The sequence below is a fragment of the Anoplolepis gracilipes genome, chromosome 7, assembly GCF_047496725.1.
Source record: "Anoplolepis gracilipes chromosome 7, ASM4749672v1, whole genome shotgun sequence".
NCBI lineage: Eukaryota > Metazoa > Arthropoda > Insecta > Hymenoptera > Formicidae > Anoplolepis > Anoplolepis gracilipes.
In genome coordinates this window covers 12,823,123-12,846,078 of record NC_132976.1, presented here as the reverse complement: position 1 = coordinate 12,846,078, position 22,956 = coordinate 12,823,123, and the positions used below count along the sequence as shown (strand labels likewise).

The window sequence follows — 22,956 nt, the reverse complement described above, 5'->3', positions numbered from 1 at the left end:
TTATGTTGTATTTGCTTAATATAAAAGTTTTGCAATTTGCACGTACAAAATGAGATACATTCCCGCTTGGAAATGCATGAAAGAATATATGTAAATTCTTAGAAATGAATTCGAAGTCTTAGTAAAAAAGATTTTGGTGCACGAAAGTGTTGTGCACCAAAATCTTTTTTACTAAGACTTCGAATTCATTTCTAAGAATTTACATATATTCTTTCATGCATTTCCAAGCGGGAACGTATCTCATTTTGTACGTGCAAATTACAAAACTTTTAAAATAATAATTTTAATATCTAACGAAGCAACTGTTTTGATCGGTAAGATAGGATAGTACTGCATCCCCTTAATATATACATGTATAATTAATATATTTTTATAATTATTATATATCGGAATATGATTTCTTATATTCTGAATATTCAAAAATTTATAATATAAATTTTATAAATTAAGAAATTAGTAAGGCTATGTATGTGAAATACACGAATTTAAATTTTCGCGGGCTATCAAAGCCTAGACGTGGATATTTTCGTCGGTTTATTCATAAAAGATTAAAGCGGGAAGCACACACTTTTATATAAGCGCATAATGCACATACATAAGGAATTCGATTGGTTGAATTCCTTATGCAAATGCTTATAGACCAATCAGTTTTCTTATGCATATGTGTTATGCGTTATGCAATAGTGTGTGCTTCCCGCTTAGTTTTTTGAAACTAATCATTGTTTTGCAGAGAGCATTGATATTTCTTAGTCTTCATATCAAGATTAAATGAATCTCAATTCGAGATTTTTTAAATAAATCCCTCTTTACTCTCCTCCCTTCTATAGAAGCAAATTTTATACGCGCGTACGCACAAGTGTAGTACTCTCATAAAAATAAACATAGTAAATTGATTTTTAATAAATAAATAAATTTTGTTTATAAAATAAATATTTTTTTGTTATAATAGATTTTTGAAAGCATTTTTTTAACTTAAAAACTGTTAATTATTAGCACATTTATAAAACCATTTTATTCACTTTGACGAATATTATATCTAAAGTTTGTACCATAAATGTTGAACATTCACACATACAAATAACACGTATAGTATGTTTCGAAACCACCAAATATTTTTTTAATGGCAGTTTTTGACTAATTTGAGGTCGATTTTTCCTTACTAAGATATTAATAATTTTTAAATTGCAAGTGATAAAAAAAAGGCTTTTCATAAATTATAAATTCTGAAAAGCCAGAAAAATAACGAAACATTTTTTATTTAATTTTATTGATGGAGTTTATATAAATAAAATTTTAATTTTTAAACTTTAGTTACAAAAACTAATGTAAATAGAAAAATTGGATAATTGCTATAAATATTACGATTTCTCCCTTAATATTTTCGCTAAGAAAAAATCAATTCCAAATTGATAAAGGTGATTTTGGAACATGTATATCACACATACATTCAAGTATATACATAATTCAATCGTTATTCAAAATCGTTTTAGAAATTTAGTTTTACATCATTCACAAAACTTCTTCCAAATATCGTTCGCACCGCAAGTGTGCATTAGAAGAGACTGACCTCACACGGCGAAAGTTTTTTATTATGAACGCATCGCAACAAGAGTTGATTAAAATAGCTGTTCAATATATGATAATATACAGAATGAGTAAAAAGTATGGAAACTCTGAGAAATCTCGAAAAATATAAATTTTACAGAAAAAGAACCTAAAAAGGAAGGATCAGTCCATCTAACAAAGAAAGGTATGGAAGTGTCCCCCTCCAATTTTAATGCGCTTTGAATATGTAGTCTAGATCAAAATAGGAGACACGTATTTTTTTACACGTGTCCATAAGGCTGTTAAGGGGGTGAAACACCCTCTTGAGAAAAATCGCTTTTTATATTCCTGAGCAAATACCGTCAAAATGGTAAGAGATATAAAAAAAGTTTTCAATAAAAGTTTTATAGTTTTTAATGTACTTTAAAACTGCATAATCGGATATTTTTCTTAATGTAGGAGGAAAGGGGGATTTCGAAAAATGTGACATTAGAAAAATCTGATTATGCGATTTTAACGTACAATAAAAACTTAAAAACTTATATTTTTCGAGATTTTTCAGAGTTTCCATACTTTTTCCTCGCCTTGTATATACACACACACAACAATGATTAATCTAATTGTGAGCAAAAATGTAGAAAATTGCCAATACACTCAAAATAAATAGTGAACCAACAACTATATTAAGTAACAGTTTAAATTACATTAATATTAATGTATAAATAACATTAAATAACGTTTGCTTATAACAGCTTAAATTCATCACTTTCTCTCTTCTTGACTTTTTTAAATTTTATATATATATATATGCATTTTAGGCATTTTAAAGATACAGGAATATATATCAAAGTTTTGTTACTTGCAATTGTACTAACGCAGATTGGCTTAGTTCACTAGAACTTCTGCGTGATATGGTTTGCTTTCGAATGGTCCGTGAAATCTGGCGCAATAGAAAGTGCGTCGTGTAAGGCCCTAAACACACCTCAAAAAATTATCTTGATTATAATATTCGGCAGTAAGGATAATAAAGTTACAGTCCTGTAACTCCTTGCCTCAACTTATTTATATCTAGAATCGATTACACATTATGAATTTGTTTTTCACAACCCTAACTTTTTACGGCATTTTTATACAATCCAAATCGATGTTACATTTAACTCATGCATAAATTATTGTAAAACGCCAAGTGCTTATGCATAATCAGCGTTAAAAGAAGATTGGTTCTTGTCACAATATTTTATTCTACAATATTATTTGTAAATAAATGTACATGTATAAAATCAAAGTTACTATCGAATGGAAGGAATTCAATTCTGAATGCACAGAATCTATCAATTGATTGATAGAGATGGAGGCAATATTGCTTTTTTTCTAGAACACGGTACATTACATAACTTTCATAATTCGATGTACTAGAAATAATTTCTAAGATGTAGTAAACATTCTTAGAGCACAAAAAATTCCATATTTAACACTTCTATTATATACAATAATGTGGTGAAAGAGATCAATGACAATTACATATATACGTTTCATTCAATGAATGTTAAAAGCATTAATATATAATAATACAATGTATAACTTGATAAAAATACACATTATTATACTATGCATAAAATGCATAATTACTTAATTTACTGAAAAATGTACTATTTAGGCCATACATGCGAAGTTATTTCGCATATCAAGAGCATATGCGCCCGTGATAGATTGTTTCAAGTCAAAACTTGCAAAAGATATACATATTTTGTAGCTGTACTTTAATGTGTTACAAAGTGACCATTAAATATTATAATTATATATAATTTCTAGAGATATAAAAAAAACTTTTTTTTAATAAAAAATAAATGTTGAAAAAAAACATGTTTTTTCATAAAAAAGAAACAATTTGCTTTATTATTATTTTTCTTTATATTTTTCTGTTAAAATAATAAAAAAACTAAAGTCATTATATTTTTATTTTTTTCGAAAATTTTAATGAATTTTAATAAGACTTCTGTGGTAACATCAAACACGACACGATTCGAATAATTTTCAGATGCATAACAAAAATTTTTATTATGGAACTTATCCGAATTATATTGTGTTTGATATCATTTTAATCGCAAAAATCTCATTAATCTATTACTTTCGAAAAAAATTGATTAAAAATATAAGAACTTTAACTTTTTTTCATTATATTAAAATAGTGATTAAAAATATATTTTTAAAAATTATAAATTGTGTTTTGTATTTACAATAAAGAAAATCATTCAAGTTCAATTTTAATTTGGTTTTGTAAAATTTACCTAATTAAAAATTACATAATTATATAGTCAATTGAAATGCAATCTACTTTTAAAATAGTGAAATGGTTTGTTATTTAAAAAATTAAAAAATAGTTAAAAATCAATTCACAATAATCAAAATATAAATATGTTAAATATTTTTTAAAAAATTAAAAAAAAACGATTGTTTTTTCACAGAAGAACTGTATTTCATAAGAAAAAATGTTGTTTTTTTCTATGTATACCTCTAATAACTTCTTATGCGTATAATTGTTAAAATTGTCTAAAACTTGTTGCATTAGTAAAACAATCGATATGATAAAATAATCACATCATCAAAATTCAATAAATAGTATACCTGATAGTAAAAATATGATCACACACGAAGCAGATAATATGTCACAATAATTATTTTGAGTCTCAAATATGAAATATATACGTTTGAGGAGCTATTGTGTGAATAATTATACAAAGCGTATATTTCTCTTCGTTATTTAACACATAGTTTCGGAGGCGGGAGCAGGTACGGTATTTAAATTCTTGCCGTTCAAATCGGTCGCTTCCGAGTCGCGCATCGTTGGTCGCGCAAGCGTTTGCTCGATCTCACGCGTCACGCTAATCGTCGGCTGTGGCCGGCGAGGGTCCTCCTCGATCGCGGAAGCTCGACGCAACTGACGATGCTCGTTGGGCATGTCGAGGAAACACACTTGAGCCTCGTCCACATGCGATGGCCCCCCATTGTCTTCGTCGTCGTTGTCGCAGTAACGTCGTTGGATCAGATCTTCCATCTGCTGATAATCGCATTCCTCTGCATTACGTAAATGCTCGTTCTCGATTTGCCAAGCCATCGCGGGATTCGATATCTCTGACATACCCATTCGCGACGGCGGCGGCGAGATCGGTGGAGTCCGCGGTGGACTCAATAAACCGCAGTAGCTTTCAAGTTCGTCCGTTATGCTCGTATACTCTGCACGCATTGTCAGCAAGATCGATCTCTGAGCGCTACCTCCGGCCGAGGTAACCGAGGACGGAATCACAGCTACTCGTGGCTCCGCCCAGGTCACTCCTCTCTGGATACCAGGCGGAGGAAGCAACATGATATCGTCCGATTCCGATCGGGTTTTACTATTTTGTCTGTATGTACTACGTTCCATAGAGTCTTGCCTGATATCTGAGGGCGGATTTTCGCTACTAGCCTCTTTGCTAGTCTCCCTACTAACTTCCTTGCTCTGTTCCCTGCTGGTAGTTTCCATGCTAACTTCTCTGCTAACTTCTCTGCTAACTTCTCTGCTAACTTCTCTGCTAACTTCTCTGCTCACTTCTCTACTAGTAGTCAGACTGATTCCTTTCTCGTACGACGCTTCCTTTTTGCTGGTTGCTTCAGGTTCGAGGACATTTTTGCTACCTTCAGTTTCCAAGCTTATAGTTGTCTTGACGTCATCATGAGCGTTTACACTTGTAGAGGAATCGTGTCTACTTAGATTATCGCGAGATGTCACAGTTTCAGATATCTTATCGTCCTCTGTCAAATGACCGACGTTCAAAAAAGTGGCATCAGTGAAAGATCGCAAGAGCCTCTTGCGACGTGCGGCCGTAGTTGGTAATTGCGTGTGAGAATCCGCTTCGGAGAAAGCCTCCGATCGTTCCGATACTCGACGCTGTCGAACACTATCTAATGTTTCTAAACCGGATAGTCCCTCGTTGGGCATGTAAGTTGCCATAAAACGATGAATCACTCCAAGATGAGCCACGGTCTGTTGACTTAATTCCTCCAACTTACGGATACGGAACTCGACAGCCTAAACACAAAAGGAAATTTTATGTTCATAAAAAATATGCTATGCACATATATAGCGCACATATACTAGAATGGATCAAAAAGTAAGATTCCCTGTTTTATTACGACTTTTATTTACAACTTATTTATCTAGCTCTTGACGTTTAAACCATTCTTGAACAATTGAATCATCTTCCTTTGAAAATCAGAAAGAGTCGGATGCAGGCAGGAATCTCCAATTTAATGATTAAAAAATTCCTGAGTTCGATGTAACGTCTGGCATTATAGTGGAAACAATTCGCAAGAAAGGGACCTCTCTAGAGGACTTCTCCCTTTCTTTGAATCTTCCTTGATGATGCAGTAGAATGCTGTTCAAGAATTAAATATCAAGAGCTGGATTTTTACGAGAAGAAATTTTCAATCTCCAATGTGGCAGAAGTGTTTCTCAAGTTAATTAATTGGATTAAGCTTCTCAAAGATTATATTAAAAAGTCATTAGCTCCTATTTTAACAATAAGTCCAATTTGTGCATGAGTAAATAAAAAAAGTAATAAAACAAAACTTTATTACTTTTTGTGTTATCCATCCTAAAAGTAAAAATATATTAATTAAGAAGTTACAACAACCTGAAGAGATGCGTTTTGATTGCTTTCTTTTTTATCGATATCTTCAATCTTCTGATGCATATTTTCTACTCGGTCCGTTGTAAGCTTCACGCGCTCCTCCGTGGACATTTGTAACTTGAGCTCTTGCTCACGAAAGTAGCCTTCAACGCAATCCTCTTCAAAATCATATAACCGTTCCATGTCGTCACTCTCTAAGAACAGCTTCAACCCATTGTCGCAAGTCTCACCAGTGCCACTTTTACCTTGCACGTGTCTCAGAAAATATCTCAGCAGTAAATATATGTGGCAAACCACTATAAGCGGCGGCGGCAACACCGGCTTCTGCTCATATTCCATAACGACAGTAAACCGTTGAAACATCCAAACTTGATGAGCTATAGCATTTACCTCGATAAAAATATTGTTAAATACCGCAATTAAAAGATTTATCAACAAAATATTGGCAACTAAAAGATACACGGACATTGCAGCAGGCGTGATCCAACGACCTGGAAGGCACGAAATCATTCCCGGTTCATCTCCACAATCAGGATCTATATTATCAGCGTACACTTCTCCATACAACATAAAATACGGTTCCATAAATACCTGTTGAAAAAATATAAAATTTAAATATGTAAAAATGAAAATTATAAAATAAAAATTAAACATTAAAACATACAAGGTACAAAATTTTTTTTAACAATATAATGTCACAAAGAATTGATAAATGTGTACGTACGTCTCGTATTATACGCCATTTTGGTTCAGAATTTGGATTTAATATAGCTTGTCTGGATACACCAAAACTCATTAATACAACTAGCAAAAGTACCACGAAATATATCATGTTTTTAACCATCTTTCCCATCATAGTTACAAGAGGACCTATAAAATATAAATTATTTATAAAATAATGCAAGAACATTTTGTAAGAGATACATTTGCAACACAAACACATAGTTGCTTTTTATAATAATGTAAAACACATAGAGATTCTTACGCGCAAAATAAAATAAAATTACTCTTTTAGTTTGACATTAAGCATACCAAAATATTTGTTGACACCAAGGATGTTGAGTATTCGTAAATACCAGTAGATACAATCAACACAATATATGACGCGACCTACATCGAAAGTTGAATGTCGCAAACGTAAAGCCAGTCCAATTTGAAAAAATATGATCGCAGCAGCGTCACATGGGTTCCACATGTTCCATGCCCACACGCTAAACTTGTGCGAGAGCTTTGCAGGTTCCGAGATTACGATTTCACGTACTTTTTCGCAGCCTAATGTACAGATGTAAGCAATAGCATATATTTCGGCTAATGATGGATGATCGCCCATATGTACCAGAATGCAGTACGAAAAGAAAAGCAGGAAAATAATATACGCTATCTGTAAAAAAAATATAATATTGCATTTTTTTATTGTAATTCTCTTTCTATATACTGTCTATGAAACAGACAGTAAAAATAAATACATGTTAATAACGAATTTTGATTGGATGCACCAAATTTTATATATATATATATATATACAGGATGTCCTGGTAAAGATGGACAATCTCTCGTGGGCATATAGAGCAAATAACAATAACCCCATATAAGTTCTTATAAAATTTTTTTCTAAAATGCAATTTTCTACCGAGATATTTATCTCTAAAGTTTAAATTTGAGAATCATTTTTCTTAAATAATTTTTATATTACTTTCTGAATCTTAATAATGTATAAGAACTTTTTTTATTATTAAGTAAAGATCTTTAAAATAGGGTGATTTTTCGATATCATCTCGGAGAGCCAGAATCGGATCACCTTTTTTAACTTACAAAATTTTAAAGCCGGTGGGTTTTTTTATTTTTAAATTATATTTTTAGATTCTCCATATCTTTCTTTAAGAAAAAGGTATTCTTGTTTCATTTCGTTAAAACTGTTTTCAAGAAAAACGCATTTGATCGATAGAAAGTAAACCTTTAGTCGTAATAATTGAATAATGACATATCCAAAATGATATAAAATTACATTGTGTTATAATTATTTAAAAGAAAACGTATTTGGCCAAATTTTTTTTTTTACAAAAAATGTTCGAAATTACTTCCACCGACTCTAACGCATTCCCGTGCACGACGAATTGATGACTTTTGCACCCGCCATAATATCCCAGGATCATTTGTAATTTCATTTCAATTCATTTGTAATTTAATTTATTAATTATGTAATTATTAAATTGTAATTTCATTCATTAAATATGTAATTTTATTTGTAATTTTTTGTAATTCATTTGTAATATGTAATTTTGTATCATTTTTAAAATCATTATGCAATTATTACAAGTAAACTTTTACTTGTAATAATTGCATAATGATTTTCAAAATGATACAAAATTACATATTACAAATGAATTACAAAAAATTACAAATAAAATTACATATTTAATGAATGAAATTTTCTATCGATCAAAAGCGTTTTTCTTGAAAACAATTAGTTTTAACGAAATAAAACAAAAATATCTTTTTCTTAAAGAAAAATCTTGAAGAATCTAAAAACATAATTTAAAAATAAAAAACCGACTAGCTTTAAAGTTTTCTAAGTTAAAAGAGATGATCCGATTCTGGCTCTCTGACATGATATAAAAAAATCTATTACACTATTTTAAAAATCTTCACTTAATAATAAAAAAAATTTTTTACATTATTTCTACAAAGTAATATAAAAGTTATTTCAGAACAATGATTCTCAAATTTAAACTTTAGAGACAAATATCTCGGTAGAAAATTGCATTTTAGAAAAAAATTTTATAGGAACTTATGGGGTTATTTTTAGCTGCTCTCTACATGCCCACGAGAGATTGCCCACCTTTACTAGGACACTTTGTATATATATGTATAATTATCAAGGTATGAACAATAGGAATTACTGATATCGTACTCACGCAATCCAATTGAACTTTGCTATAAAATATTACAATAATATATATTTTTACTCACAGCATTTGCCCAAAATTTTGTAATTGGAGCAGTATAGAATTCGTATAATTTCTTTTTTAATCTTAATGGTCTGGTTGTTTTATTATCATAATAATCAGACTGAAGACCATAAGCGCGATATATTCCATCGTCATTGTCTGTTAACACTCTCCCATTCTCTTGAACAATTGTCTCCTTGACTATTGTTGTATTGTGTTCGTCACTAATTAAAGCCTATGGAAAAGTGTAAAATATTTAGAGTCATTCAAATAGATTATTTGTATACTGAGAAAAACATTACGTACACAGTTTGATAAATTTCTCAGTGCATAGTCAAATGTATATTAATATTAAAATGTTTAATGAATGACAAAAAGATTTAGTTTAATTTTAGAATCATTCACCATAAAAACTAGCAAAGAAAAATAACAGTTATATCATAAGCAAAGTTAATTAGACAAGGTAGTAAATTTATAAACGTTCGTAAGAAAAATCGACTAGAAAAATTATAAAGGTTATAAAATATAAAATTAATAAATGTGCATATTTATAATATAATAATTACTAAATATTTATATCAATAATAAGCAAATATTAAAATTTAAAAATTCTTAATTTATTAAGAATAAGTTTTATATATTATACTTCTCAAATTTACACTCGTGTAAATTTAATTAATCTTAAAAAGTGTATATTTAATTAATCTGTTTGATAAATAAGAAATTGAAATAAGATTATCAAAAACTACAATCAAAAAATAGAAAATTATAATAATAAATTTTTACACACAAAATTAAATTACTTTATATAATTTATAATATAAGCAATATATAATATAAGATTATAAACAAATCTCAATAGCATATTTTATGAAAAATGTAAAAATTATATCTGTAAAGAAAAGATCGAGATTAGAGACTTTTGTCAGAACATTTATATACACGCAACAATTGTTAGAACATTTATATACACGCAAGAAAAGTTTTTTTTAGCACGAGTATCAAGCCAGAGTATTATACATTTCTATAATACAGAACTATTATAAAAAATGTATTATTATTTTTATATGTATTATTTACAAAGATGTATTATATCCAAGCATTAATGAATGAAATATAAATCATTGTAACAATTAAATTCAGGAGAGGGAAAAAGTAAGCAAATATATAATTACTAATAAAATGTACAATAAATATAAATTTGTTTACTCAATTATTGCAGCTATTTATTATATATAACATATTATATATATATATATATATATATATATATATATATATATATATTAATAACATATACATATATATATATATACAGAGTGTCCGGTAATAATCGCCCAACCTTTCATGGGCAGATAGAACAAGTCAAACCGAATAGAAAAGTCCTTTATCATTTTGCGATCTTCGTAATAATTACCGAAAAATTAATTAATAAAGATTGACAAATCCGCGCGAGTACAAGCGCGCGGCGAGAAGGCCCATCCTACTGCTACGCGGTTACTAGGCGCGCTACTCATACGCAGCCATTGCTAGTCGTAGACCGCTCCTCCTATCATTCAATGAGCGCCTAGTAACCGCGTAGCAGTAAGATGGGCCTTCTCGTCGCGCGCTTGTACTCGCCTGGATTTGTCAATCTTTATTAATTAAATTTTCGGTAATTGATACGAAGATTGCAAAATGGTAGAGGACTTTTCTATTTGGTTTGACCTGCTGTATCTGCCCATGAAAGGTTGGGCGATTATTACCGGACACCCTATATATAAAACATATTATTTATTTATATACAGGGTGTCTCATAACTAACGAGCCAACGCTCGTGAGCGGGTTAAATGGAATAGAAAAGTCCTGTACCATTTTGCGATTTTCAGAATAATTATTGAGAAATTAATTTACCAAGATCGGCAAATCCAACGCGAGTATCAGCCCGCCGCAAAAAAGATGGCGAGAAGGACGATCCACCGCTAGGCCGGTCGCTAAATAATAATCGCTAATCTATTGTTCTTATCAACGCTTCTCGTCTATGCCCCTGGTAACCGCGAGGCAATGGCGCCTATTTATGCCGCGTGCACTTAGCGACCGTCCTTAGGGCCGTCCTTCTCGTCATCTTTTTTTGCGGCAGGCTGATACTCGCGTTGGATTTGCCGATCTTCGTAAATTAATTTCTCAATAATTATTCTGAAAATCGCAAAATGGTACAGGACTTTTCTATTCCATTTAACCCGCTCTACCCGCTCACGAGCGTTGGCTCGTTAGTTATGAGACATCCTGTATATATATATACAGGGTGTCTCATAACTAACGAGCCAACGTTCGTGAACGGATAGAGTACAGTGAACTGAATAAAAAAGTATTAAGTTATTTTGCGATTTTTCCAATAATTATTAAAATATTAATTAAAAACGCTTAGCGAACAATACTATACATATGTACAAGACGTCCGGTAATAATCGCTCCACCTCTCTAGGACTGATAGAGCAGGTCAAACTGAACATAAAAGTCCTGTATCATTTTCCGATTTTCGCAATAATTATTAAAATATTAATTAAAAATGCTCAGGATATGAGCGCGCGCCGTATATAGCGCTCAGCATACTCTGAGCGTTTTAAATTAATAGTTCAATAATTAATGTGCTAATCGCAAAATGATACAGGACTTTTATGTTCAATTTGACCTGCTCTATCTGCCTTAGAGAGTTGGGGCGATTATTACCGGACATCTTGTAGATATGCATAATATTGTTCGCTAAGCGTTTTTAATTAATATTTTAATAATTATTGGGAAAATCGCAAAATAACCTAATACTTTTTTGTTCAGTTCACTGTACTCTATCCGTTCACGAGCGTTGGCTCGTTAGTTATGAGACACCCTGTATATATATATATATATATATATATATATATATATATATATGTATATAAGATACCTCACACCTGCGTACGATACTTTATCAGCATATTCTAGAGGTTAAATAAAGTTGAAAATAATACATAAATATCGAAATTACAAAAATAGCTTTTTGTAAAGAAGAACTTATTTATTTTTACAAACAAAGTTTTATCTATTACGAAGAATTTGAAGATAAGTATTATAATTAAATTATTTAATATTAATATTAATTAATAAATATTAAAAAATATATAATATTAAATTTTTAATACAAAATATAAATATAAATAACTCTTAAGAAAAAATGTATATAAATATTAAAAATAATAGTAAATGTTTAAATTAATTTATACCTTACGGATCATTTTTGTCTTTATTTTATATGATCAGTATCAGTGCAATGTAGGATGTTATACGAAAATATAAAAAGCAAATTTTTACAAAAAAGCAAAAGAGCGAATAAAATTAATAGAACCAGAAAAACAGATAAACGAGAATAAAATTCAAACTGAAAGAAAAAAGAAAAGAGAAACCAAATTCCGAAGAATTATAGAATTAAAAATGAACATTTTAAAGAAAAATATTTACTTTTTTTATTTTATTAATTCTTTATTATCTGGTTTTTACAAATCAGATAATATTAATTTTTACTGCAAAGCTAGTTTTATTTTATCATTTCTTATAATGCCTGAATACTATGTATGACTTGACAATTTAAATGATTTATTAATATTATTACATTTAAATAGAATTATAAACTTAATATTTTCACATTTAAGAAACAAAGTATATTTTTTATCAGAATATTTGTGGAAATTAATTTATTTATTTATTATCTGTGTCTTGTAAATGTAATTACGGGCTTCAGCGGATAAGTTCCATGCGATTTTATTGGCAAATTTCGCAATCACTTACGACTCAAAAACTATTTTAGCATCAATTCTTTTGTATTCGAATTTTTATTTTATTTTATCTCTAGAATATGCTGTTAAAATATTGTACAGAAATTGTGAAACATTCTATAGGATATTATCATAATAAAATAATGAGTTTTAACATTTGAAGAAATATGTTTCATTATTTTATTATCCTTTACGAAGTGAAGATTGCATGTAATGAAAAAACTACTATGATTGTGAAATGACTAATAAAAACTAAAAACAAATAAATAAAAAAGTAGTTTAAGAGTGCACCAGAGAATGTGATTATTGTATAGAATCACTGCGTTCAGACGTATAGATATACCTTTACGCCTTGTTGGCTGCTGGATTTGTTGCGTATGCTCAGGCTCCTGCGCAGATGTTTCTAAAAAATAATTAATACGCATACCCACATAGTCTATATGTTACAAGCAGGTCAATGCACCCTTAATAGAGACAATTAATTTTTGAAGTTATGTATGGAAAATATAGAGTGACGCAATAATTATTACCACTTTAAATATTTTCGAATCTTTAAGATCTAAAAGAAAATTTGGGTAATAATCAAAATTGCACGGTACAAAGAAAGTTATCATAAAGTAATAATAATTTTTATCTAGATAGAGGCGCTTTGAAGATATATAAAAAACGAATTTAAAGTTAAAGAAACAACCTTTCACTTGAAATTGGTTTGATAAGCCAGACAAATTCACCCCACTCGGTGCGATGCGTTAACGTTGAGATTTTCATTTCCTTATTTGTCTTATTCCGTTTTAAAGTCACATAACTTCAAAATTAATGAATGTATTGTCATGCGCCTCAGAGGATCTCAAAGTAGACATCTCAAACTTTAATTTGTTTTTTTGTTCGTTCCAATAGGATAATTTCTCGCAAAGTTACAGCACTTCAAAGTTTGAAGCATTAAAAAAAAGCGCCTCCATCTATATAAAAATTATTATTGCCATATAATAACCCCATTTGTACTGTGCAATTTTGGTTACATAAATCTTCTTCTGGACCTTATCAATTCGAAGATATTCAAGGTGATAATAGTTATTGCCTCACGTTATATCCTTCAATCCAGTAATTATAATGGTGCAACAATGAACATATTAATAATACAAATATTATAAAATATAAGCAAAAAAAGAAACAAGATCGTTTCAATCAATATAATCAATGATATAAAATAATATAATTCTATTAAAATAAAAATTATGAGCCAAATGGAGAGATTTTGCATTAATATCGGACTTTGTGTGACTAAGTGAGTATTATTTGAAAACTACATTGTGCATGTTTTTGAAATGAAATCCTTTTTACAAAGCCAGCAATCATGTTACTTGATTATATGTTTTTTAATCATGTAATATTCGAAACCAAAAGCTGTTAATATTAAACATTAATGTATTTAAGGTTTGCATAATCTTTCAACTAATAATGTGCAATAAATGTACATGTTAAATTATATACACACTTTTTATATATGATTAATACAATTTATGACATGCTTTCATCGTTTTTAAATCATCACAATCTTTTATGGAAAACAGTCAGGATATAGTTGTTAACTAAATACATCTGAAATTATTTAAAAAATAACTGTTATACTTTAAAAATAAAAAGAATGATTACCTCGATATCTGGTCCTGCTGGTGTACTCTGTTCAGAATCGCTGTCTTCCTTCTCATCTTCTAGTGCTATCAGATGTTCCTCTTGCGTCTGGGGCATTAATTGCAATTCTTCTCTGCTCTTAAACTCCAGTCGCGTTATGTAAAAAGGACAGAATAGTCCCAGAATCACCTAAGAGAAAATTTAATAAATACGTATGTTTTAAATATTTAATATTTGATTAATCAAGTGTAAATTAAATAATTTAGCAAATTAGACACTTACTTTCAAATTAGTATTTTTACGTGTACGAAGGCCACCCATCCATAAATCAGCTAGAATAATTTGGCTACAGGGATGCGCTAATAATGGTCGATGGTTCGCTGTAACCGCGAGAGACAGGCATGTCTGCCCTGACCAATTTTGAAGTTCCGAAGTTAGTAGCTGTTGCGTTTGATCATCATCTTGTCGATAACAATAGTCCAATAATTCGAGTGCTATATAAAAAAAAAAAAAGATTGTGAAAAATACATGATTCATATTTGGTTAAACAAGCTTCTCAAGATATTTGTCCGTACCTATGTTTTCAAACTCTTTGCCGTAGCCACGTAATTCATCATAGACTTCTGTTTCTAGATCATCTTCAGCCGCCTCATGCGCCATTGCTTTGTACAATTTTAGGGCGACAAGTGCCTTGGCTAACGCCTCCTCTCCGTGTTGCCACATTAATAGAGCCATTTGCTGGCGCTTCGTTAATACGGCCCAGATAAGTAGTTCATTGAAAGGGTAGTGAAAGAGAGGAATGTCGCGATTAGCTGGTGACGTTTCAGTGAGTAGATTCACGGTCACACTTTGGTCGGACTTTCCGGTATTTCCGGAGCTTGCATAATAACGAATATTGTTCGGAACGCAACTGTTCCGTTGCTGCATGTATTGTTGATAACCACCGCCAGATCTCTTCATCACTTGCGTATACATGACTCGAAATCTTCTACGTGTATATTGGGAACGATATGCTCCACCCATCAGTTTGTTAATCACGAGACCGATATCGTGCAGGGTGTACATGTAGCCTCGTGGGATATTCGGCCGTACGTCGCGCAGAATATAGCCTAACGTATTTGACGGGCCTTCCTTCTATAATATTATATTATAAAGTTATATATTATAAAGTTATCCTAAAAAATGTAATATCTACAATCTAATTTTTCACAAAAATATATTACTTGTTTTTCATAAATTAAAAAAAAGTAAATAAGAATTTATTAAAATAAATATAAATATAATTAAAAATATGTCATTATATTTTTCAAAATATGTATAAATGTCTTTTATCATATTTTTTATAACACAATTTCTCTCTTTTAATTTTATTCGTATAGAAATAAATTTAAAGGAAAAATACTTTTATTACTCTCTCTCACACTAGTCGTTTACAATATAATATCTCTTTTGTATCCATATTTAAATTGTTTACCGAGGGGAATTGTCGATACAGAAATAAAGTTGACCTACCGTATTATACAGCTCTTCCAGACGAGGTATTGATAAAAATTTCCGCATGGATACCCCATTTTCCAGTAGAAGTTTCACAAAGTCTATTCTGTCATGCTGAAGCGCTTGCATCATAGCTTGTTCCAAAGCACCAGGCGGCCATTTTTGACCATATATAAAGATTTCGCTTCGAGCAATATCTACGCGGTTCCATATTAAAGAAAGAGACAGCTGCTCAGCTGGTGATAATTGTTTTGATTTAAACAAAGCTGTCAATATTGTTTGATCAAGTTCTTGTGGTCTATCTTGCGATATCCTGAATACAGTGATCTAAAAATATAATTTTCATTCCAATAATTTTTGGGTCTAATGCTTATATATGACATACAAATATATTTTATTTATAACAAAAGCTGATAGATACCAAATGTTTCTTTCGTGTACATTGCAAGAGTTCTGAACAGAGCTGGCTCGCCTGTTCGGCGGAAACTTGAAAAGTGCGTTTAATAGTTTCTAAAACTTGTTCCTTAACACCTTCCAGCGGTCCTTCTCCATCACCAGTTTGTCCATCTCTCCATCTGCGTAAAAAATATATTTCACATCGATACACAATCATGTAAGTCTTAGATACACATGGAGAATTAAAAAACTCGCTATTACTTATGCATAAAAGCAATTAAATCAGCCGCACGGCCTGAGCCATCGCAAATTACTACCGGTACAGGTGGATCATCTGTCACATACTCCAAAACAGCGCGGATTGTATTTGTCCCACCTTCGATAACTAAGGCGACTACAGGTATGCTGCTGTGTGTATCTAAAATTAACAATAATCTTATTAGTTATATTAAAAAGTTATAGAAATTCGGTTCCTCTGTAGATCCTATTCCAATACTTACATGGTTGCAACTTTAAATTTGAAATGTATTTTTCTAATCTTCTACGAAGAACAATTTCTGCACCGTACCGACCGCCAGTACCATTGTCTACTAATAAAAAGTAAGCGTGCCGATTATTTAATACTGTGTATTTAGTCCTACGAAATCATAAAATAGACATATTTTAAAATCTTCTTAAGTATGATACATTTTAGTAACATATCCTTGTGTTATAAGTTATATATAAACTCTCTTACCATGGTGAAGAGACACAATCATATGATACTTCTCCGCCACGACTAATTAATTCGTGACTTTTATCCAAAATTCCCCAAGGGGCAATACCTATGCTTACTACTCGACCTTGCCGTTGAGAACGTTCCAACAATAAAGCATCGCCGACTTGTCGCGTAACACCTAGCAAAAATCACACAACGTGTAAAAATAAAAATTAAGATTTGTTCAACTTTCTCGTTCTATGAATAAAAATATTTACCGGTATTTGTTCCTCCTGTGAATATCCATGCTCCCGTTGTTTTAGCGGCTCTCAATAAACCTTTACGTAAAACTTTTTTCAAACTCAATTGAAGCTCAAAATTTGAACGACCACCATGAACTGTAATTAACAATTTAGGCAAGCCTAAATTCCATTCTCGACATAATAGTTGTACAATTGGTTCCGGTCGCGTATCATGAGCCAATCTTACATACTGCAAATTATAAGTAATTATATCATTTTTACTCATAGATACAATAATGTTGATAATATTATATATAAAAAATATATATAAACATTTCACTAAAAACATTAATAATTTAAATAAGACAGATATACTTGTGCTTTTGTAGGATGCGGGCCACCTTGAAATTCTATAGTACCATACGCATCAGTTGGGAAAACACAAGTATTTTTTCCTAGAGACCATTGTACACGATCTTTTTCTCCTCTATTATTAAGATAACTTTGAACATCCGCCCCAGTTCCGCAATGATGAGTGTACGAATTGCCACAGCAACACCTATAATAATACAATATCTTATAAAAATATTTTTTTAAATTATATTTATATTGGTTAATAACTTTATATTTTATTTACACAATTATTATGCGTGTGCTATAGAATTTTATAATATCATACATGTATATTAGCATATTGTGATAATATATACTTGTAGTAAATATCATAATTATTCTTTATATAATTTAATGAGAAATGACGATAATTTTAACGAACATTAAGTAAATATAAAAGATTCACATGATGAAATAATTATAAGAGGAAAAAATGAATCCATTGTTCCTATTAAATCTTTATTAATATTATATATTATAGATAAAATATTATCAAAGTTATGAAAGCAAAAGAAGTTTAGATCAATACAAAATGCACATGAGATCTCTCACCTGGAAATAATCACATCATATTTTGTATTTTTATCTCCCTGTGCCTATACAAACTTATAAATAAAATAAGATTTAAAAAAAAATAAAATAAATCAAATTGATTGGATGATAAAGAAATACTAATCTTATTTAATACAAATTATTTGATTTCAGATTTATTAAAATGGATAAAAAAAAAACAAAAAAAAATTATTATTTAAAATAATTATGATATTAATTTACACAAAATATAATTATAATTAATTATTATAATCTATTTACTATATATATTTCAGTACTGGTAGTGAACTTTGAAACACAACCTCGGTTTCAAGCTTTATAAAAGATGCTCAAAAATTATTCCATTGATTTCAGTACACTTTCTAGCACGAATTAATAAATCCTAATTATGTTTCTGTCAAATGATCAGCGAGAAGTCCTGATCTCATACCACTGGATTTTTTCCTTGGAGACGAATGAAAAATCTAGTCTACCAGAAAGAGATCCACGATTCAGAACTATGGCAACTGACATTTAATGTTATCCGCAAAACTCCAAAACGTTTTTCAAAAAGCTCGAAACAATTTACTAATTGCTAGAAAGTATGTCAAAATCGACGAAGGAATTTTTTATTTTTTCTTTTTTTTAAGTTTTAAACAGAATAGAGAAGATTGTAAACAACAGACATCAAACATTTACTTCAATTCATGTTTTCTTACAAAAGCAATTTCAACCCCGTAATTCCGAAACTGTTCGGACATGTTTATTAGGCATTTTTTACATATTTTCATGTGCTAAAGCCACTATACCAGTTTTGCACTAAGTTCAGAAACACCTTATATAATAATAAAAATGTTCAATCACTATAGCACATGCTGGATATTTCATTATATAATTTAAAAGTATAAAATATAAACAATTCTTTCTATATAAAAAGCTTATTAATATTTCAGAAACTATACTTTTAGAAAATTATGTAATGTAAGATTTTATAGTGCAAAAAGTCTTTAGTATCAAAAACATATATAATTTTATTTTTTAAGTATTATCTAATTTCTTTCGTATAGAATTCTTACCTATGCTCGTCTTCTGCACATGGAATAAACTTTGTACATTCTCTCTTTTGAAATGTTGCTTCTATCCAATTTCGTTCAGTTGTCTACAATTTGAGAAATATATAAACAAGAGTTGTACAGATAAAAGAATCAAAATTGTTCTCAAAACATATAAAAATTTATATATTATCTCTTGTTATTTATCATATTGTAATATAATTATCCAATTATATACCATAAAATTAATATGTATAATAATATTGTATAATGATAATAATAATAATAATAATGGCTAAAATATTAATATTAAAATTGTAATAAATTTAAAACACACATACACACACACACACATTAGAATTAATAAAACTTTAAAACATATGATAACTTTAATACATAAATAATAAAAAATTATCCTTAATAACAAAAAATATACCTTAATTTTCTTTTTTTTCATTTTTGGAGTATTTGCACCACAGATATTTCCAATTGTCATCTTTTGATGAATGTAGCTTACATTCACATTAACTTAAGTGATACACTAATGCAAAAATTTCATAAAAAACTAAAAATCTATCAACATAATGTACAGAATATTCATATACTGAATTTACTGCACATTCAAAACATATTATAAAACTTATTATGTATAACATGTACTACACACATATACATACATAATAAAAAACAAAAGTAATAATAAAGCAAATCAATAAAACTTGTGTATACAATAAAGATAGATTTATTAAATAAAGTTTCTATCTTACTATAAATACTTTCATAACAACAAAAGTTATATTTTCTTATGATGTTTTAAATTAAAAAATTACTTAATATTAAATAATATTATTATAAAAATATTATTGTTAAAAAATAATGTAATATTAATAATTAAATAAGAAAATAATTAAATATAAATTATGTGTAAATAATATTAAGAAATTTTATGTCTAATGTAAATAATAAAGTACTGTAGTAGTAGTGTGTGACAATGTGAAACAACAAACATTATTAACAAACATTCATTACTCACCATTCGACAAGATTTATTTTTGACAATCATTTTCAATTTAATCCATAAATAATATAAATTATGCTTAATACTGTATTTTAAGTACTATTTTGATTGTCAGTTATATTAGAGTTACATCATTTCTTATTCTGTCACATCCATATTGGAAAACCATGCTAATTAAAAGAAATAGAATCATGAGTGTATCAAAGATTATGAAAACTATTATATTAAAAGAAAGTTAGGAATAGAAATTTTCCATTACTTTGTGCCTAAACAATAAATGGAATATATACTTTCAAACAAGACATCAATTAATAAAGAAAGCAAAATTTAATATAATATGTAACATAGATATGTATGATTTGGTTACTGGGATCTATTCATTTTTGCCATAAGTTAGCTTGATCAGAACTAGTGTTACAAGTCTCATTACAATTTCAAGATCTGCTAATAAAACAACATTACTTTCTATATAAGTAATAAATTGGCATAACTTGATTTCTGTGGTCACTTTAATGAAACTCCAATTACCTTAATTATTGATCGATAGCAAAATATTTAATTACAATATAATTATTATTACATAATACAGAATATTTTGATAAAGTGACTATCTATTTAGATGAATAAAATTAGAAGTATTTTAAAAAATTATGTTATAATGGTACGCTCATTGTTATACAAGTTCATGTATTTATAAAAATTATTTGACGCTATAGATCTTGTTGAAGATCTCTATTATGAGCACATTTGCCTAATTTAACATCATTAGATATTTTACTTAGAGTTTCATTAAATCTAAAACATGCTATAGAGAATTAGAAATGTCTCTGATTTTCCAAATCTTTGAAGTATATTACTAAAATGATTTAAAAGATAACACCTGTAATATCTGAACATGCATAAAGTATGTATCTTGTTTAAATATATATATATATATTTTTATATATTAAAGATGTTTTTCTAATAACTCCTATTATTTCAAAAAAATAAATAGTCACTTTAAGAACATTCTGTGTAACATTGCTGTCCTCTAATTTAATTGAGAGTTAGAGTTACAATCACTAAAAGAATAATGTCCAAATTAAAAGCACCCATTCTCCAAAAACGGAGAAAAAATTAATGGCTTGTTATACGTACATGTTTATTATCTCCATCATATTTATAAACAATCTAACAATGATACAAATGGTATTATATCGTAACTATACGAGAAATCTGTTTTTTTATACGTACCAACATTTATTTAGTGCAAACTCATTCCTTCCTTTTCTCTCTCTTTCTGTTACTTCAAAAAATGCGAGTACTTATTTCATTCCACCAGTAAAAAATGTGCAATTAAATTAACAATCCAATTAAAAGGAATGAACCGTATATTCCTCAAGTTAATAATATAACAAATTTATTCACGCACATTTATTGTAATAAGCAACAAAAATCACAGTGTTAAGTAACCGCTTTCATATAGTTTTAATATTAATGAATTTTTTCTCACAGATAGATATTATATTAATTTCAACTCAAATGTACCCCCCATTATTTTATATGCGGGATAGCACCCATAGCACCAATGACGTACTATGGACTTACGGCTTACGGACAGCTGTCAGACTTCTCTCTCTCTATTACAAATCATTGGCCACAGACTTTTATATATTATACTAGACTGTTAACTTCAATAATAAAAATCTTTGTATATAAAAAAGTTACAGTCGGACCTCTTATCCTACGACTCTCTTAAGCCATGATTACACTGTAGGTTGCGGGTTAGGTTGCAGTTGAGGTTACTGTTGGACATTGGGAACCAACCAATCACAGTAAAGGTTGCTTTGCTGTGATTGATTGGTTCCCAATGTCCAACAGTAACCCCAACCGCAGCCTAACCCGCAATCTATAGTGTAATCACGGTTTTATGCTACGAAACCTCTTATTCTACAATAAAAAATCCTCTCATGCTACGACCGCGAAAGGGGAATTATATCCCCACTCTCAAATTTTTGTCGTAGGATTAGAGGTTTAAGGTTAGGTTTAAGGGGAAGATTCCGGACCGAAAATGTCGTAGGATAAGAGGTCTGACTGTAGCACAGACTTCTATATAATACAGAAGTCTGTGGACTGTAGTAAGGCTACAGACTTCTATACTATAACCAGAGAGAAGAATGAGAGGGGCCATGCCGCCGTTTTTTAGGGAACGCTTTTTCTCCACCGTACAGTAGCGCTAATTGGATCCACAATTGAGTTTTCGGAACTACGTGGCTGGATCCACTTTCTAGTGCCACGGTAAAACGACCGATTGGTTCGAGTCCGTGCTAGATCCATAAATTGTGGTTCGTGTCCGTGCTAGATCCATAATCGTGGATCTCAAAAGTACGAAACATATAATAGATTTATTAATATGTTTTATTAGATATTATTAGCTACGTGATTTTTTTCCATTTTAGCATATATTATGAAGTAATATATAAATATATATAGAATTAAAATGCATATTTTATTTCGAAAAAAATTTAATGTTTTAATAATTTCAATAAAAAAGTATTTTAATAAAATATATGT

General features: G+C 29.6%; 1 protein-coding gene across 5 annotated transcripts in view; it reads right to left on the bottom strand.

Moving 5' to 3' along the window:
- Nucleotides 1-1,452: 1,452 nt before the first annotated feature.
- Trpm (transient receptor potential cation channel, subfamily M) overlaps nt 1,453-22,956 on the bottom strand; it is a 63,853-nt gene continuing 42,349 nt past the window's right edge. The window contains exons 1-19 of one of the 5 annotated variants that reach the window (XM_072896507.1): nt 21,637-22,144; nt 20,419-20,573; nt 19,410-19,492; nt 17,785-17,968; nt 17,446-17,659; nt 17,207-17,366; nt 16,971-17,107; nt 16,732-16,888; nt 16,496-16,649; nt 16,093-16,401; nt 15,156-15,714; nt 14,863-15,074; nt 14,602-14,769; nt 13,292-13,351; nt 9,183-9,395; nt 7,245-7,593; nt 6,937-7,082; nt 6,216-6,803; nt 1,453-5,611 (exon numbers count right to left, since the gene is read on the bottom strand). In XM_072896507.1, the coding sequence (XP_072752608.1) occupies nt 4,307-5,611; nt 6,216-6,803; nt 6,937-7,082; nt 7,245-7,593; nt 9,183-9,395; nt 13,292-13,351; nt 14,602-14,769; nt 14,863-15,074; nt 15,156-15,714; nt 16,093-16,401; nt 16,496-16,649; nt 16,732-16,888; nt 16,971-17,107; nt 17,207-17,366; nt 17,446-17,659; nt 17,785-17,968; nt 19,410-19,492; nt 20,419-20,448 (5,028 nt within the window). In that variant the 5' untranslated portion in view covers nt 20,449-20,573; nt 21,637-22,144 and the 3' untranslated portion in view covers nt 1,453-4,306. Of the gene's footprint in view, nt 5,612-6,215; nt 6,804-6,936; nt 7,083-7,244; nt 7,594-9,182; nt 9,396-13,291; nt 13,352-14,601; nt 14,770-14,862; nt 15,075-15,155; nt 15,715-16,092; nt 16,402-16,495; nt 16,650-16,731; nt 16,889-16,970; nt 17,108-17,206; nt 17,367-17,445; nt 17,660-17,784; nt 17,969-19,409; nt 19,493-19,821; nt 19,927-20,418; nt 20,575-21,540; nt 21,560-21,636; nt 22,145-22,956 lie in introns of those variants that run through there. The other 4 variants (XM_072896509.1, XM_072896506.1, XM_072896508.1 and 1 more) reach the window with 4 other exon arrangements.